This window comes from Zonotrichia albicollis, chromosome 23 (assembly GCF_047830755.1).
Source record: "Zonotrichia albicollis isolate bZonAlb1 chromosome 23, bZonAlb1.hap1, whole genome shotgun sequence".
Classification (NCBI taxonomy): Eukaryota; Metazoa; Chordata; class Aves; order Passeriformes; family Passerellidae; genus Zonotrichia; species Zonotrichia albicollis.
The window spans coordinates 1,535,445-1,553,273 of record NC_133841.1 but is presented as its reverse complement, the minus strand read 5'-3'; the positions used below and the strand labels follow the sequence as shown (position 1 = coordinate 1,553,273).

The following is a 17,829-nucleotide window of genomic DNA, read 5'->3' as shown; positions in this document are numbered from 1 at the left end:
AATTCCTGCCTTGAGGAGCTGTGTAGGAAGAAGATGCTCCATGCTACCACCACCATGCTGTTTAATTTATCTGCCATCTACACAGCTCCTTGGGAAAGCTTTTCCCAGCAGGGCAGGGCAGAGGGAGAGCAGACCAGGCTGGAATACAAGGATGGAAACAAGCCAGACAAGACTCTCTTTATTCACTTCTTAACCTGCAATGAGATGACAGGGCCACGACAGTTGCATGCAGGGGCCTTTGTGGTGATGGATGAAGTGTTGGGGATTCAAGTGTTCCCTGCACCCTTCCAGGCCATAAAGTTTGTCCTGCCTCCTTCATCCCACCCTGTCCCAGTGCCTCCCGCTCCAGTTTGTGGCAGTGTGTTGGTGTTCACTCCATCCATGAGGGCAGGGTGAGGAGCAGAACAGCCCCACGGGCACTCTGTGCTCCCCCTGGCTGGATAAGGCTGGAGCTGGTGCTGGCTGGGGAGTCTGAGGCAGGATCTGGCTCATGGGATGGGTTCATCCCCCTGGAGAAGTCACTTCCCACTTGTGGGGGTAGGAGCGAGCACGGTGGTGTCTCCTGGTGAGGACTCAAGGCTTTGCACGCACAGAGATCACATCAGTCACTTGCACGTGGAGGAGAATGAGGTTTATGGCTTGTTTTGGGGCCGGGGTGGAGGAGGAGCGAGAGTTCGTGGTCCCTTTGCACCCTGGTTCTGACGGAAAGGGAGCTGGCTTGTTCTGGCTGCTGTCCCAGCCCTGGCTCTCCATGCAAGTGTAAGCAGAGCCCGAAGTGTGAGGATCAGCTTCCTTCCAGGCCCATCTGCATGCCCAGGTGAGAAATCCACCCTCTCGTTCACAGCATCGTCTCCAGCTCCTTGCTGGGCTTGGGCTGGCACTGAGTCAGCTCTGTCAAATCCCCCGTGGGCTCCCCCCGGCCCCTCTGGCTCGGTTCCTGCGCGGGGATGGAGCCGGGGATGGAGCCGGGCGGGCGGGGCCGGGTCGGGAGCAGCAGCCCCCGGGTGCCGCCCGCTGCCCGCCCCGCCAGGCCGGTGCTGAGGCTCCGCGGGGCCCCGCAGCCCCCGGGGCCGGAGCAGCAGCAGCTCCCGGGCCGCGCCGGCTGCCCCAAGTGCAGCGCCAGCAGCCTGCGGAAATGAGCCTTCCTGATCTCGGCCTGCACCTGCGGGAGCAGAGGGGGTGCTGTGCCCGAGACAGCAAAACCGCCTTGCCTTGCCCTTTTCCCTTCCCCCTTCCCTCCCTTTCCCTCCAAATCCTATTGAGAGGGATGCATCTGAGCTTTTTGCTCTGGTTATCACAGCCCGGGGCTGGAACAGGGAGCTTTAGCTCCTCACTCTTCCCACTTACCTCCCCATTGCAAAAGCAGTAGATAAAAGCCACAAAGAAACCCTGCCAAGAGACCAAAAGAGGTGGAGAGTGAGGTCCCTGAGCCTCCCTGGATGAACGTCCCTCAGTGCTGGGAGTGCCAGCCCACCTGGGAGGAGTTAAAGAGCATCTCGTAGTGCATCTGGATCTGCCACAGGAGCCCGGAGACCTCGGTGTAGGGCATGGCCATGAACACCACGTAGTGCACTCCGAAAAGCGGCATCAGCACCAGCGTGGACTTGAGCAGCTTCCTGAAAGGAGAGACCTCAGAGCCATTCCCAGGGCCTGCAGGGCAGCCCCCAGCCCCACAGTGGCCAGGCTGGAGGTGGGAGCAGGAAGAGCTCAGAACTCCAGAGCCAGGCCTCAATCCAGTGGCTGCCACTGTCCTGCCACCCTTCCTCACTCCTGCAGCCCTTCCCACAGCTCTGCTCCTCCTCCTCGGGGAGCCATCCGGGCTGAACAGGCAGGACACGAGGCTTTGGGGCTGCCTGCACTTGCCTGTACTGCTGCCTGGGGTCCAGCTTGCCCGTGGTGCTCTCCCAGAGCTTGGAGGCCAACACCCGCACGATGTTGAGGAAGAGGAAGAAGTTCACCTGCCAAGAGACACCCAGGGTGGTGGTGGGGTCTGCCCGAGGAGCCCCAGGGACACAGACAGGCAGCTCTGGGTGAGGGGCAGGCAGGGACATGGCAGTGATGCTTGGTCAGAGCAGGAGGGAGCAGAGCCCCTGGATCCCTCTGGGCTCTCCCTGGGTGCTGGAGTGCCTGGGACAAAACTCCAGTGACCACAAGTGAGCAGCTCTGGTCTGTGTCAATCCCCTTTCCCCAAAAGGAATTTGGAGTTCATCCACAGGATTCTTACCACGACTGCAGCCAGAATGGGGACCTGATAAATCCACTTCATGTTCCCTGCACTGAGGTCCCAGCACCTGAGAAGAGCAGTAAAGAAACTCCTTGGAGAAATCTGACTCCACTGGGAAGAATGGCTCCCTGTACCCCCAACCACCCCAGCACCCCCAACTCCCAATCTCCACCCCTTGATGGGCTTTGTGTAAATCTTGAGCTGTGGCTACAAGCATTTGTAACCATCATGGTGGGGCAAAGCACGTCTAAATAAGCATTAATGTTCCCAAGGGCTCCTTGACCACCTCATCCCAAACCCCTATTGTTCATATGATGGCCTTTCTCCTTTTAAAGTGTCCACTCATGCCCTTTAGCATCCATCTCAGCTGTTTATTGATCAATTTATGCTGCAAACCTGCATCCACCATCTTCCCAAACACAGAACAAAACCACTATCACTCTGCATTACTGACAATTCTATTAACAAGCCTTGAATATGTGTTCCATCATGTTCTTTTTGAAAATTTTCATTTCCAAAAAGCTCTGGTGCCCACAGATACTTTGCTGGCATTTGCAGCACTCTTGCCCTCCCAGAGGCCCTGGAGAAGGTGGGTGTACATACTGTGTGTCTGCCAGCGAGGCCCTGACGCTGGCCCAGATGGACACAAACACAGCAGGGAGACCTGGAAGGGCAGGGACAGCGTGAGGAGCAGGGTTGGAGCATCACCTTTGCACACCCAAGCAGTTCCTGCATCCCACTGCCCTTCCCATTCAGCCATGGCCAATGCCACAGCTCCCGGCTGGAACTGGGTCTGTGCTCACCCCAGCCGATGATGATGAGGACCCACAGGTAGTTCTTGTTGGAGAGGAAGGCCATGAAGATCAGGCTGTGCAGGTAGAGACCTTCCACCAGGATCCAGTAGTGGTTGGTGGCCAGAAAATAGAGGAACAGAGTCACCACCACCTTGCAGCCAACCTGTGGGAGATGCCTGTGTCAGGCTGGTCCCCAAATGCAAAACCTGGTGGCTTTTGCTTTCTGGCCACCAAAACCCAGCTGTGGCCCATGTTCCTCTTGCAGAGACCTGCATCTCCTCTGGGATATTCCAGCATCTTCCTTCCCACAGGACAGGTATTCCCTGTACACAGGCCAAGGTACTCTGTGGCTCTAGTGTGGCACCAGGACAGGCAGGAGCTGGGCAGAGCCAAACCGGACCTTCATCCCCTCCCCCTGAGCAGCCTGGGGGGATCCCAAGCACATCCCATTGCATCAGAGCTCCCAAATCCCCCTTTGCCCCCATGCACCACTTGCCAGGTGTGCCCGCTGTCCTGGCAGGGGAGCCCTGAACTCGTCCTCCCTCCTGTCGGCGTCGCTGGGCGCCGTGCCCGAGTAGAGCACCAGGTCCTTCAGGAAGATGCTGAGGGCCCGGCAGATGAAGGAGGTGAAGAGGTGCACGTGGATGTAATTGCGTGTGCAGTGCAGGCGCCTGCAGAGAAGGGATGTGAGCCAACCAAACCCCAGCTGCCCAACCACACTCAGGCTCAGGCAATGGGGGCTCTCAGAGGGGGCTCTGGGCTGTCTGGGCACAGAAACCACAGCTGGGAGCAAGGGTGGAGACATCAGGAGCTGGTCACACAGGGCAAGTTTGGGGCTTTGGGAAGTTTGTGTTTGTGCTGGGTCTGGGGTTGTTCCCATTCCTTTGGGGGCTGCCCCTCCCCAGGCTCGTGTGTGGGGACAATGGGATGGGTTCCTGTTCTCCCACATGGGAGGGACTTTGGCCTCTCCTTACTTGAAGTAGGAGAGGATGCAGACAGCGACGATGAGGGAGGCCAGGGAGATGGAGTAGCCCACGGTGTACATGAGGTGCAGGCGGTCAAACACCTCCTGGAAGAGAAGGACTGAGCTCCACCTCCCTGCCAGAGCACAGGGACAGCAGGGCTGCTTTGAGGAGCAGGGAGGGAAGAGCCCCTGCCCCCAGCACTTCCCCTGGCCCCCATCACACCCCTGCACAAACAAGGTCACCTTCTGGTGCCTCCGGCTCTCGGAGGAGAAGAGCAGGGCACACTCGGTGTAGTTGGCCCAGGTCTTGTTGATGCTGAGAGCCATGGCCCAGGTCCCATAGGCACTGCAGTACCTGTAGGCGTGACCTGGGAACAGCAACGAGCACTGTGGCAGCAGAAGGGCCCGTGGGAAGCCCAGAATGTCCCTGCTCCGTGGATTGTCACCAGGGTGAGGTCACTCTCTGCCCAGGTACAAGACTTGCCTTTGTGGTTGAAGTCGTAGATGTAATCAGGGCAAGGCACTGACACCTCCTGGCTGGGGGAGCCCCTTGGCCAGCAGATGATCCCATCCCACTCTGGAGGGCAGCTGGGGTCTGGCCAAAGAGCAAAGACACATCTCACATCTCAAGCCTCAGCATAACCTCTGGCTTCCCCAGGTGTGTGCTGGAGCAGGGGGAGGAAAACTCTGCCACAGATTCCCCTGGGCTGAGAGAGGGAGAAGCTGCAGGGGCCAGGGAAGGGGACACATCCCACCTCTCCCAGATGGGGCAAGGTCCCTGCCCAGCTCTCCTTTCTGGTGTACATGGAGCTGTCTGGAAAAAGCTGGAGCCAGTGCTGGCTGCACCCAGAGCACAGATGGTGCCATGAGCTCCACAAAGCCCCAGGAGCTGGGTGTCCTCAGCCCCATCCCACCCCAGCAGAGAGGACAGCATTCCCCATGGTGTAACCAGCTCCACCAGGGCTGGCTCACCCAAGCACACGCACAATACCTTTGATCTTCTCCAGCTGGGCCTTTATGTCCCTCTGACACTTTTCCTTGGCCTCCACCAGGAGATAGATCTGCTCTTCTTTCGTGAGAACATCATCAGGATCGACCTGCCCAGACAAAACCCAAGTGTCACCCCAGTGACAACCCCTTGGCTCAAGTCATGGCATGGCTGTGCTCTCCCAGCCCTCTCCAGGAGAGTCAGGTTTGGGTGGCTTTGGGTACATTCAACAACACGGGGAAGAGAAAAGCTCTTCCTGCATTCCTGCTCTCATTTTTCCTTCTTCCAAGGCTGATGATGACTCCAAGCCCCTTCCCACCCTCTCCATGGTCATTTCTGCTCATGGTTATATGCAGAAATCAGTGGCCTGTTGGGCTCCTGCCCCAGCTCCCTGTCACCCACCAGCAGCAGTGCTGGGTGTCCCTGTTGCCCGTGCTGAGCTGGACAAAGCTGAGCTGACCAGGGTGAGGACACAGCTTTGGGAGTGAACAGGAGCTGGGATGCAGAAGGGTCACTTTCCCCAGACTGCATCCAGTGAGAACAGCAAATCCAGCCCCAGAGAGGAGATCCAGGACTCCCGTCCATGCTCTTCCCCAAAGCAGCATCTGGGTGGGTGAATGGGGGCAGAGAGGGATCCTGGGGGTGCACCAGCAGGACGGGGCCTGGCTGTGGGAGTCTCACTGGCTGTGCCCAGCTCTGCCTCCAGCCCCTCCCGCAGTGCCCGTAATGTGCCCGCTCCGCCCGCTCTCCGAGGCACCGACCCCTGCCCTGGATGTGTCCGAGAAATGGAAAAGCCATCACGCTGCAGTGCCCCCATGGCTGCTGGAAAGCTTTTAGCAGCAGTGGAGATGCTCTCCCCCCCTGCCCAGCAGCTCTGCAGAGCAGGACAGAGCCGGGAGCACAGCCGGCCCTGCCCGGGCCAGCGGCACAGCATTTAAAGCCAGGAGAGGGAGCGGGGCAGCCCCGGGGCCACGCAGACTTACCAGAGCCGAGCTCAGGAGGCAGCAGCACAGGAGAGTCACCAGGAAACCTCCCACAGGGCCAGATGTCCCCATGGTGCCACCGTGTCACTCGGATGGGGACTTCAGCGAGCAGAACGGCTGCCAGTGGTGGAGAGGGCTGGCGTGCTCAGCAGGACAGAGCATCTTCTGGGAGCACCCTCCTGGCCGCCAGCCCCACCGAGGTGAGGGGGCACTGGGGGCACAGCCCGTCCCTGGGAGATCGGGGCTGGGTGAGTTCCTTGTCGCTGTGGGATCCCTATAGGGATCTGCTCCCAGGCTCTCCAGGCAGGGGGGTTTCTCCCCCCACCATGCTCGATCCTATTCTCTCTTTGTGTCTTGCCTGCTTTAAGCAGCTCCAGGAGCGTGTGCAAACAATTCCCGTTCGGATGGGGATGGCTGAGGTTTATTGGCTTAGCCCAAGGTGCTAAAATCCTCTTCATTCAAGGCAGATTCCTCTTCTCTTTTCAGAAACTTCTCTCACTGCTTGGTGGCTCATTTTTCAGCTGTCACAGCATTCCCCCACTGCCCCAATGTTCCTAAGTCCCTTCTGGCCCCAGACTGGTCCCAAGTAGCAGGAGGAAGGTGGGGAAAATGCCAGCGAGGTGGCTGGAGGCAGGGAGGCAGAGGGTGCAAGCACGTGGGCAGCACCTTGAGCTGATGCTCCCGCGATGGGATGTCTTTCAGGCAGATGCCAGTTTAACCCTTTTCCTTCTCCAGGGGCTGGGTGTGTTTTAGGGATGTGCTGGGATGTGTCCTGCTCTCCCAGGCACCCACAGTGACCTCAGGGCACATCTGCATTCAGAGTCCTCGGGAGAGGGGCTGGAGGTTCCATCCTGGGGCAGGGGGTGGAGGGAGCAGCCACCCAGATGGGTCCCACACCATCACTGGGCATCAGGTCAGAGCTGGTCCCATGTCACCATCCCTTGTCACCTGCATCCCCCTGATGGCCCCAGGGCTGTCCCCTGCCTTTCAGGGTCATGCTGATGCCCAGCTTGCTGCCACCACCCAGCCAGTTCCAACACCCAGCAGCCCGAGCGTCCCCCCGGGCACAGAATGAGGCACAGAGAGAGGGGAGCCCTCTTTCCCCAGGCAGGTTGTCATTAGGAATGAGGCTGGAATTCAGCAGCCCAGTGCCAAATCCCTGGAACAGCAGCTCCCAGCCTGGGCCCCTCCCCTGGCGCACACAATCCATGTTCAGACACGGTTCTTGCTGCCTCTGTGAGAGCCCCAGTCCTGCACAGAGCAGCAGAGCCCCCGAGCCTTCCTTGGGTGCTCCTGGCAAGGCAGCTCGCTCTGCTCCCAGCCTGAGCCCCCCTGATGTGTGATAGGGTCAGAGCCTGGCCAAGGGAACACAGCAAATCCCAAGGGCTCAGGAGGGGCTGCTGCTCCTGCTGAGGAATCCATCAGACAGCAAAACAAGCCCACGGTGGCCATCAGCTGAAAATCAAGGAGGGACTGGGGACATTGTCTGCAGCTGCCTGTCTCCACTGCCCGAGCCATGGCGTGGGTGTGACACCAGCTCTGCCAGCAGCTCCTCGGGATGCTGCACGGGCATGAGGGTGAGCAAGGGACAAACAGTCAGACTGAACCATGAATGTTTTCTGAAGGCTCTGCTGGGTGTAATTTCTGACCCAGAAGCTGCTGGGGGTGAAGATGGAGTTAAGGTGAGGTTATTTTGGTGTCGATGGATGCTGAGGGGGAGGCAGCTCAGGGGCAATTTAATTCCTGACCCAGGCTCTGAGTTCAAACTTAGCAAAACATGTTGAGTTTTTTTGCGAAATGACTCTTTATATTCTAGAGAGCTCTGGAAAGCAATGATTGCAAATGACATCCATCCAGCCCCCTCAGCCCCCCAGTCTCTGCTAGCAATGAGGAGATGATGGCACACAGAGAATTCCCAGCAGTTTGTGGCTGCTCCCTCCTCCGGAATGACCCCCGTAACTCCTCCTTTGCCCTGGTGCCCCACACATCTTATCTAAGCTGATGGTTTAGAATGTCTCAGTAAAACCCTCAAGCCCCATTTTCTGGGATGCTGAACTTCAGTGGGTTCTGTGCCTTTGTGAGTCTTCAGTTGGGAGAGGAGGGTGAGAGCAGGAGCATCTCCCACCAGAGCCTGCCCAGCATCTGGAGAGGAGCCAAATGGAGCCTCCATCTGCCCTGCAGGTTTGGGAGGTGCTTGGGATGGGTTGTGCAAAGCTGGGAAAGATTTGTGCTTTGGCCATCATTTCCATTTCCCCATTAGCCGCCCTGAGGGAGGTGAGCACCTACACTGGTCCTTTCCAGGGCTCAAGCTGAGCCCTGGGGAGAGACTGGGACAAAGCAGAGCCTGAGTGTGAGGCCAAGGGAGTGTTTGGAGAGTTGTGAGCTCCTTTGAAGCAGCCCTTTGTAAACCCTGCTCTCAGAAGGGCTCTGCAGCGCCGGCCCTCGCAGCCTGCCCGCAGACAGGCGCATTTCACCGTGGCTATCAGGGCAGGTTTCTCAGCCATCCTGTTGCTATTTTCTTGCCTGGCCCCCGTGGCCATCCGCGTTTAGGTTTCAGCGATCATTTAGCAAGCAGCCCCCATGCAGCCCACCCGGTGCAGGTGCTGGAGGGGGACACGTCCCCCCTGTACAGCTGAGGGGGGGGCTGGTGGCTCCGTGGAGCCAGGAGCCGATGACAATGGGCAATTGTCAAATTGGGGCCCCTCTCGTTTGAGTTTTCTTCCTTTTATAGTAAGTAGCAGTTGCTCCAGCAGCTGGCCTGCCCCTCCAGGGTGAGCACTGGGCTCCGTATATAAGGGAAGGAGCAGCCTTTGCCTTTCATCCCTCCGTTCCTTCCCTCGCTGGGCGGCACGACTCATCCCGCACCTCCGCGAATCCCGGCGCGATGCCGCTCAAGAAACCCGACCCGAGGAAGGAAGCGGCCAAAGCAGCTCCCGGCCCGGAGCCTGCCTTCGATCCCAAGAGCGTGAAGGTGAGTGAGGAATGAAGGCGTCACCGTGTTTCTCCGCGCCTGTCATCTGCCAGGCACGGGCGATGCAAAGCGCTCTGCAAATGGCATTAGCCAGGCTGCAAGCCAGCCTTGGGAGGGGAAAATGATGCGATGGTGTGGATGCAGCAGGCTGGGAGTGATGCTGTCCCTGCTTGGGGAGACGTCTCAGTGGGGGGAACCAGGACACCACTCCCAGGGCTGCGGCTGCAGTCAAACCCCCAGCTCCTGCTGAGACCCCGTGTCGGGGCCTCAGGAGCAATAGAAAGCCGCTCTGCCACCCACTGCCTCCATCACAAAGTATTTTGTTGCCTGTGTTGCCTCCTCCACATAAGAGCATCCTTTATCTGACAGCTCCACAACAGGAACTCGCTTTTTCCATGATTCCTCCGGATACTTCAATTTTTAAGCCATAGCTGTGGCAGGAGAGTTATTAAGAGCAGGCTCAGCATGGAGGCTGTTTAATCACTTGAACTTGAGATCAGGCGCTAAAATAATGTCCTTTCCACCCAAAATAATCCTGACTGTGGTCTGAGCATCCCTCCTTGCCTGCCAGGTAGCATCCCACCCTGCTGCTGCCAGCTGTGCTCCCCACAGGGATGTCAGCTCCACAGCGAGGGCAGAAGCAGTCGGGGACACAGCTCAGCCAGACATGGCATAGAAATGGGACATGGCATGGATATGGCCCCCTGCTCTGAGCCTGGGGGGGCAGAGGTCCAGAGGGGAGAGTTCCTTTGCTCCCTCCAGCAGCAGTCCACTTCTAGGCTCATTTACACTTCTCACGCCCAGCTCTGCTTCCTTCTCTTTACAGATTGAATTCACGGCAGAGCAGATTGAAGGTGAGTGCTGAGTTCAGCTTCTCTCAGAGATGGCTTTAGAAATGGGGAATCCTTTTTCCAGGTAGTTTTCACCACAGACTTAAGAGCTGAGGCCCCACACATTAAATCTCCTCTTGGGGGAGAGGCCAGCAGGATCCAGAGCCTGGCAGGGAAAAGGTATTTTTCATTCATGGTGCAAGATGCAGCCTGGGTCAAAGTCAGGGTGTCTGGTGGGAGGAGAAGCCTCTGGTGACACAGGGACAGCCCCAGGGAGTGGAGATCTGAGTGGAAAAGGGGACAAGTACGGATGTCCTGCAGCAAAGCCAGCTGCTGAGAGTGCAGGGATCCAGCAGGTCACCCAGCCAGCTCTGCAGAGGTGACAGAACCTGCTCGAGCAGCCAAGTGACTCTGTAAGGAGCCTGGCAAACCTCAGCCCGCGTTGCGCAAGCTCACTCGGGGCTGGATGCATTCAGAAGGCACATTCAGAGGGCACAACATGCACGTGTCCGTCTGTCCCTTGTCCCTTGTCCCTTCCCTGCCTGCCAGGCACGATGTGCTTCCCTGGAGTGGGAATGGGGCCACCCTGAGCTCTTGTTCCCTGCAGAGTTCCGAGAAGCCTTCGGGCTGTTTGACCGGACGCCTGCGGGGACGATGCAGATCAGCTTCGGCCAGTGCGGGGACGTCCTGCGGGCCCTCGGCCACAACCCCACCAACGCCGAGGTCCTCAAGGTGCTGGGCAGGCCCAAACCAGAAGGTGACAGCAAGCTGGGGACAGGGTGGGACAAGCAATTCCTGTGCTCCCTGTCAGCTGGTAGAGGGTTACATTCATTGCCTGTAGGAAGAACCCTGCAAGGTGAAGGAACTGGGAAGGAAATTATGCAGACAGGCTTCATTCCTGTGTGATTCCTTCACTCCCTTCTCCATACCATGGGGGATGACATAGGGGATAGGCAGTCCTCACACAGGAATGGTGGCAAGTGATGCTTAGCACACTGAACTGGTGCAAACTGGTAAAACCAGCCCAGTCCCAGTGTGGCCACATTACTGTGGTGACAGATGACACAATTGATGGTTTAGTTTTGGGCTGATATCAGGGGTCTCTGTGCAGTCCCCTGATGTTAATTCTTCATTCCTCATATGGATCTTCCAATCTCAACTCTAATACAATAGTTCTGTCTCCTCATGGGGTTTCTCTGATGGAAAAGAGACCAAGAGAGTTAATCAGGAGATGCTCACAGGCTGAATTCAGCCCCATGAGGGTTCATCTCTGACCCCATCTCCTCCTCTTCCAGAAATGAACACAAAGATGCTGGACTTCGAGACCTTCCTGCCCATCCTGCAGCACTTCACCCGCAACAAGGAGCAGGGCACCTTCGAGGACTTTGTGGAAGGGCTGCGTGTCTTCGACAAGGAGGGCAACGGGATGGTGATGGGGGCTGAGCTGCGCCATGTGCTGGTCACGCTGGGTAAGGCTGCCCCGGGGGCAAGGCATGGGCCCCAGCTCTTTCTGGGCAAGAGGCTGAGGTAGCTGCCTGGTGTCACATATCACAGAAGCCCTTTTCACTCTGCTGCTCACAGGCTCTTGTAGGAGCCAATAGTCCTGAATGTGTGGCCATTTCCACCTCATGGCACAGCTTCATGCATGGAGGAGGCAAGATGGAGACTCCAGAACAGCCTCAGTAATCAGACTACAGTTGCAGTGTGGCTCTGTCTCCACCATCTCTCACCAGCATTCCTCAGTAGCGGCACACAGCTCTGCTTTAATCCCTTCTCCTCCCTCTGGTGTCTCTGGTTATCTGTCCGGTTTTCGGCTGCTTGGAGGGCCTGGAAGGGCCCGGAGTGGCCTTGGGGCAGCCCGCGTATCAAAGGACGAGAAGAGGCTTCAGTTCTTCTTTCGGTCTTTATGTTTATTAATTGTTTATCTAAAAGATTTTCTTTCGGCCCGACAGAGCTCTGCTCAGCAGCCAGCCATGAGCACACTGTGCTGCCCTCCGGACAGTCACCTATCTTTATACCCATTGTTACGTGTACAATATTTATCATTTTTCCCCAATACCTTTTATTCTTATTGCCCAGTGCACTTTCAGTAATGACCAATCCCAAAGTGCCACCATCACCACAGAAGATGGAGGAGAAGAAGAAGAAGAAGAAGGACAGGACACGCCCCAGTTCCTCCATCTTACTTCTCTAAACCCCCCTGTACAGAAATCCTAAACCCTGTGTCTCACCCTCTAATTAACTAATCCCTTCACCATTCACCCCGGTGAAACCCTCCTATCCTCATACAGGTGTCGTCTCCTGTGTAGGATCAAAGTCCAGCCACCAGACACTTCTGGCAACATTCCAGGACTCCCGAGCCCCCCAAGGGTGGTCTCGGTGGCTCGGCACCTCAGTGCTGAGGTGCTGAGATCCCACAGTTATCTAGAAAAAGGGCAGGTGCTGTCAGGTTGAAAACCCTTCCCTCACCTCTCCATCCTCCTGTTCCAGGAGAGAAGATGACAGAAAGCGAGGTGGAGCAGCTCATGGCAGGGCAGGAAGATGCCAATGGCTGTATCAACTATGAAGGTAAGGGCAGGACATTCCCACTGGGGCCATCTCAGACACGGCTGTCTTGTCTTGGGGTGCAAAATGCATCCTCTGCAAGGGCTCTGCTTGGACCTGATGTTCTCAATGGTCTTTTCTAACCTTAATATTCCACGATTCTGTGACACTGTGAGCACTGGAAGGGAGGTGTGGACCACCCTCCAAAGCCCTTCCAAAAAAGCACTGAGATATGTCAGCCGGGGTGGGAACAAGGTGCTTGTGCCAGTGATTTCCAGGAAAAGCAGCTGAAGACAGCATGTTTCCAAGGAGTTCAGGGCTGTTTTATCCACAGTTTTGGCACTGTTTTGTTGCAATCTATTGAAAATAAACAAAGCCAGCATCTTTCCCAGCAGAGGCTAATTGGGAACATTTGGAGACCTGGATCACTCGCTGCTCCAAGAGGGTGAAAATCTGGAATAGGAGGTGGTTAAATTTAGGAACCCCTAAAATTGGAGAGCAGCGAGGAAAAGAGGAGACCCATTTCCCTTGGCCTCAGAAAAATGGGGATGATGGTACTGGCTCATCTCCAAGGGTTGGCACCACTCTGACCAGGCTGGGGATGGCATGCAAACAGTGGGGACAGAGAGAGGAATATCAGCCCTGGCACAGCATCCCTTTCATCCCTGGGGGTCTGGGCTGGGGTCCCCCCTGCTGCCTCCTCCCAGCTCACAGCATGTCCTGACCCCTCACGTTCTCATTTCTCCTCAGCTTTTGTCAAGCACATCATGTCTGGCTGAAAGGAGAAACTTCAGGTGAGTTCAGCGGCGTCTCCTGCTGCTCACTCCAAAACTGGAAATCCTGCAAGTAACAGCCAGGGGCAGGGAAAGCAAAACCCAAACCTGCAGTGGATTAATGCCACAGGAATAATCCCAGCTCTGAAGGCACAAAAGTTGTGTTGATGATAAGGAATTTCATTTGTAACTTCTGCCAATTAAAATTTATCAGGACAGAATCACAACTAAGATGGTCCTTTGTGGTCTGGGTAATTGGGTGGAGTTTCTGCCCAGAAATAAAGAGGTGGTTTAGGGTGCCAAGTTTTCTGACATGCCAGAAGCTGAGGGGGTCAACAGCAGCCTGTGGAAATCAATATTTTTAAACCTGCATCAGTGAATGACTCGATGCTAAGAAAATATTTAGTACTTAGAGAGGAAATTTCCAAACTGAGAAATATCAACATTCCCATTAATGTAACAAAGAATAAGGAAAATGTACCACGGATGTTTGTTAAACTTTTTCATGTTCCTTAAGGTCTGCCTGAGGAAAACAGAGAAACATTGCTAAGGGGATGAGGTTTCTTTGAGGCTGAATTATCCCTCTAAAATCTACTCAATTGAAAAGAAAATCCAAATTGCTGCCTGGCCCCAGCTTCCCCATCAATTTCTTATGATTTCATTATCTATTTAATTTTTTAAACATTTCTCCTACCCCTCAGCTATATAAAAGGCAGGAGGCCAGGAGAAAAAAAAAAGTAAAAATGACCTTCAGATAGTGCTAAATATACAAATTAAACATTTAAAAATCTCTCCCCTCCCAAAATCTCTTTAAACATCAGAAGGTTAAATGCAGACAGACAGAAGTCTGAACTTTGAATGTTCAGCTTCCTTTTTATCTCCTTTTTAATCCATTTCTCCCCGGTTCCTCTTCATCAGCTCAGCAATATAGAAGGTTGGGTGGCACACGCTGACAGGAGATTTAATTCTTCACATAACTATTTGCATATAAAACTCTTTTTAAAATGGTATTGAATTACAGCTTTTGACATTTTGGGTTCATCTGAGAAAGAATATTCTGAATACTCTCATCCCAAAGATTCTTTGCATTCAGGCCTCTCCCATTTGTCTCCCAGGCTCTCAGGAATGCTTGAACCCAGCAAGAAGAGAAGATTCCTCCATGCATGTCTTTTCCCTGGATGTTTTGCCTAAGCCACCATTGGCCACCACGTGTGTGTGCCTGTGCCTGGTACTCAGTGACATATCTGCAGCTAGGTTTTAAACCTCAAGTTACTCATTTCAGGTTTTTCCTGTGACATTTGTCTCATTAAATTTCATTCCTTCCTCCCTGAAATGGTTTGTCTGCTTTGGCTTGGGTCTACTTATTGACACGGTGGGTGGAGGAGAGCCCTTGGTAACAGGGTATTTCCATGGAGAGGGGGAAAAGGCAGGGATTGCAAAGAGTTCAGACTTGTAAATGAGGATCCTCAGCCCACCCTTGGCACTGGTCAGGAGCTGGGCTGCAGCCTGGTCACCTCTTCTGATGCAGACCTGGAGCAAGGAGAGCCCAAGGGGCAGGTTGTATCAAACATCCTTTGGTTTTGGGAGGTTCCTAATTTCCTCTCTGCCCTAAAACCAATCCTCTTCCAAAACTGTAGGCCATCCATTCTTCATCACACTGTCCCACGAGCATTCCCTCCAGGTCCAGGCTGAACAGCACTGGAGGAAAGAGGGAGAGGCCCTTAAAGCCCCAAAACATCAGAAAAGCATGAAAATCATTCTTTGTTCTGCATCAATGAGACATCCAAAAGTCTAGTTTTGAAGGTTTTCAGAAAGCTGACTCCTGCTGAATCAGCAAGGGAGAAGAAAAATGGGGAAAGAACAGATATTTCTGGGCCAGGTCCACCCTCATGGGGTGTGGGTAATGTCCTGCCAGGATGGGGTCCCTGGATGGTTCCTCTCCAGGCAGAGGGTGTGTTCCAGCCAGGAGCTGTCTGGGGGCTGTGTGATACCAGCTGGTGACTCTCTCTCCCCCTCTTCCTACCTGCAAAGCAATCTTCAGAGCACCACCACAAGCGGTGAATAATTCATGACACATAACTCAGCCTTCCCATCAGCAGAACACCTGGGAGCAGAAAACGCTTTCCTTTGATTTGTTCCTTATTCCAACGTCCTCCCTCAGCCTTTGACTAGAAATCGAAGGCACTTTGCTCTGATGTGTTGGCTTCAGCTGCCACTCGCTCGTTCCTGTGCAGTGACTGAGTAACAGCTGCTTCCAATTCCCACTGTTTGATTCAACCGCTCATAAAAAGCAACATAAGCTGTTTATAGATGCAAGATTAGATTTGAGCTCCCCTTTGTGCTGTTCCCACAGCTTCCATGGGACAGGATATGTGCACCTCGTGTTTTTAATGTGCTATCTGTGCTTTAACCTCCTGGAACACCGTGGTGACAGGGCCAGAAGGGACCCTGCTCGCTGCACACTCGCTCTGGGGTCACGTTTGTCCTTGTCACTGCTGTGGCACTGGCTCCTGCAGCAGAACGTGCTGTGGCAGAGAGGAATGGAGCAGAGGAGAGGTGGGGACCTGCCTCAGCTCACACAGGAAATCCACAGCAGGGACTGGGGGCCCTGGAGCTGTGATATCCCTGCTATAACCACAATATCCCTGCTGTAGCCACAATATGCCTGCTGTAGCCATGATATTCCTGCTGTAGCCACGATATCCCTGCTGTAGCCACGATATTCCTGCTATAACCATGATATTCCTGCTGTAGCCATGATTTTCCTGCTGTAGCCACAATATTCCTGCTGTAGCCATGATATTCCTGTGCAGCCATGATATTCCTGCTGTAGCTACAATATTCCTGCTGTAGCCACGATATTCCTGCTGTAGCCACAATATTCCTGCTGTAGCCATGATTTTCCTGCTGTAGCCATGATTTTCCTGCTGTAGCTACAATATTCCTGCTGTAGCCACGATATTCCTGCTGTAGCCATGATATTCCTGCTGTAGCCACAATATTCCTGCTGTAGCCATGATATTCCTGCTGTAGCTACAATATTCCTGCTGTAGCCATGATTTTCCTGCTGTAGCCACGATATTCCTGTGCAGCCATGATATTCCTGCTGTAGCTACAATATTCCTACTGTAGCTACAATATTCCTGCTGTAGCCATGATATTCCTGCTGTAGCCACGATATTCCTGTGCAGCCATGATATTCCTGCTGTAGCTACAATATTCCTACTGTAGCTACAATATTCCTGCTGTAGCCATGATATTCCTGCTGTAGCCACAATATTCCTGCTGTATCCACAATATTCCTGCTGTAGCCACGATATTCCTGCTGTAGCCATGATATTCCTGCTGTAGCTACAATATTCCTGCTGTAGCCATGATTTTCCTGTACAGCCACAAGATCTCTACTAGCCTTGGTATCTCTGCTAGCTAATAATAATAATAATAATAATAATAATAATAATAATAATAATAATAATAATAATAATAATCCTGCTGTAGCTGTGGCATCCCTCCCTGCAAGCCAAGAGGCTGCACTCTCACTGCAGAGCACAGGCCTTGTGTTTGAGCCCCCAGCTTCCATGGGGAAAGGAGTATAACACCAAATTAAAATCAAACTGAGACCTGCGAAGAGACAGACGGAAGGCAAGCAGTGGGAAATGACAAATACAGGAAAACAGTTTTCCATGTGAAATATCCAGCCCCTGAGGGAAGAGCCAGCCACACTTTACTTTAGGGACCTGTTGTGTGTCTTTAAGATAAAGCAGAGCTGGTTTGTAGCAGAGCAGGTTGGAATGATGCACTTGAACAGGCACAGTATGTATGTCTGTACCTCTGCTTGTGCCTCCTCCTGACAAGGCTGCTCCCCTCCTCCTCTGGAAAAGCTGAGGATTCCCCAGAGAAAGCACCTTTAGTCCCATGGACATTTATAAAAACATTTCTGGGTGCCAGTGAGTGACCCCACAGGCAGAACTGCAGTGTAGGACTGAGGAGCCTCTGTAAATCCAGATGTCCAGAGACAACAGCAAACCCTGACCTTTTACAGTTTGGATGTTTTACATGAACTCCAAGGGACTCTGAGGAGAGGTACAAGGAGCCCCCACGCTCCGGAGGGCCTGTATCTCCTCAGGCTGTGATAAGACAGATTCTCATACCAAAGAAGGTCTGGAAGTCAGTTCTGTGCCCCGGGGAACGGGAGAGACAGATGGAGCCAGCTTTTATCCCCGGGAGGAGTTATCTGCAGTGCATGAGATCAGGAGCAGGGTGAATATGGACTGTGCTCCTTGAAAGGCTCCTTCCTTGGAGCCCCACACCACGTACACACACCACCATCATCATCATCATCAGTGAGTGAGGCCAAAGGCCTTGTGACTTCACTGTCATGTTACTCACACCCTCCTTTTATCTGGCAAAATGACTTGGATTGACCTGATTAGGAAACCAGGTGTCCATCCCAGGGCACAGCACTGCTCTGCAGTTAAAATTTGTTATTTGTCTCAGGTGAAGGATTGAAGAAAGCCCTGCCTGCTCACACCCTGAATGCAAAGACCCGCAGATTTGCGGCCAGTAACAAATTTGTAACTACACCTTGCAGAAGGGCAGAGAAAGAGGGGAAGAAGGCAGGCTGAGCCCTCCTGCTCCACACACAGCTTTTGTTCTCACATAAAGATACAGCCCCTGCCCACGTGTGTTTGGCAGCACATCAGGATCTGACCTTGGGGCCCGAGTGCAAGTGCAGAGCACTGAACAGAGATGGAGCAC

General features: G+C 54.2%; 2 protein-coding genes across 3 annotated transcripts; one reads left to right on the top strand and one right to left on the bottom strand.

The window, feature by feature from the left end:
* Positions 1 to 160: 160 nt before the first annotated feature.
* LOC102061864 (parathyroid hormone/parathyroid hormone-related peptide receptor) lies at positions 161 to 8,699 on the bottom strand. Of its 2 annotated transcripts, none has more exons than XM_074557702.1 (13): positions 5,954 to 8,699; positions 4,974 to 5,079; positions 4,467 to 4,577; positions 4,226 to 4,350; positions 3,993 to 4,087; positions 3,515 to 3,689; positions 3,028 to 3,181; positions 2,828 to 2,888; positions 2,225 to 2,291; positions 1,860 to 1,958; positions 1,475 to 1,612; positions 1,348 to 1,389; positions 161 to 1,162 (listed from the first exon to the last, which is right to left on the bottom strand). In XM_074557702.1, exons 1-13 carry the CDS (start codon positions 6,023 to 6,025, stop codon positions 839 to 841), a joined length of 1,569 nt encoding a protein of 522 aa, XP_074413803.1. In that variant the 5' UTR covers positions 6,026 to 8,699; the 3' UTR covers positions 161 to 838. The 2 variants fall into 2 exon arrangements, with proteins under 2 accessions (XP_074413803.1, XP_074413804.1); XM_074557703.1 differs by having other exon boundaries at positions 161 to 937.
* A 90-nt stretch (positions 8,700 to 8,789) lies between these two features.
* On the top strand, positions 8,790 to 14,404 carry MYL4 (myosin light chain 4). The gene is made up of 7 exons (XM_005496202.4): positions 8,790 to 8,924; positions 9,751 to 9,778; positions 10,362 to 10,511; positions 11,050 to 11,223; positions 12,245 to 12,322; positions 13,049 to 13,092; positions 14,187 to 14,404. Exons 1-6 carry the CDS (start codon positions 8,838 to 8,840, stop codon positions 13,075 to 13,077), a joined length of 546 nt encoding a protein of 181 aa, XP_005496259.1. The 5' UTR covers positions 8,790 to 8,837; the 3' UTR covers positions 13,078 to 13,092; positions 14,187 to 14,404.
* The last annotated feature ends 3,425 nt before the right edge of the window (positions 14,405 to 17,829 follow it).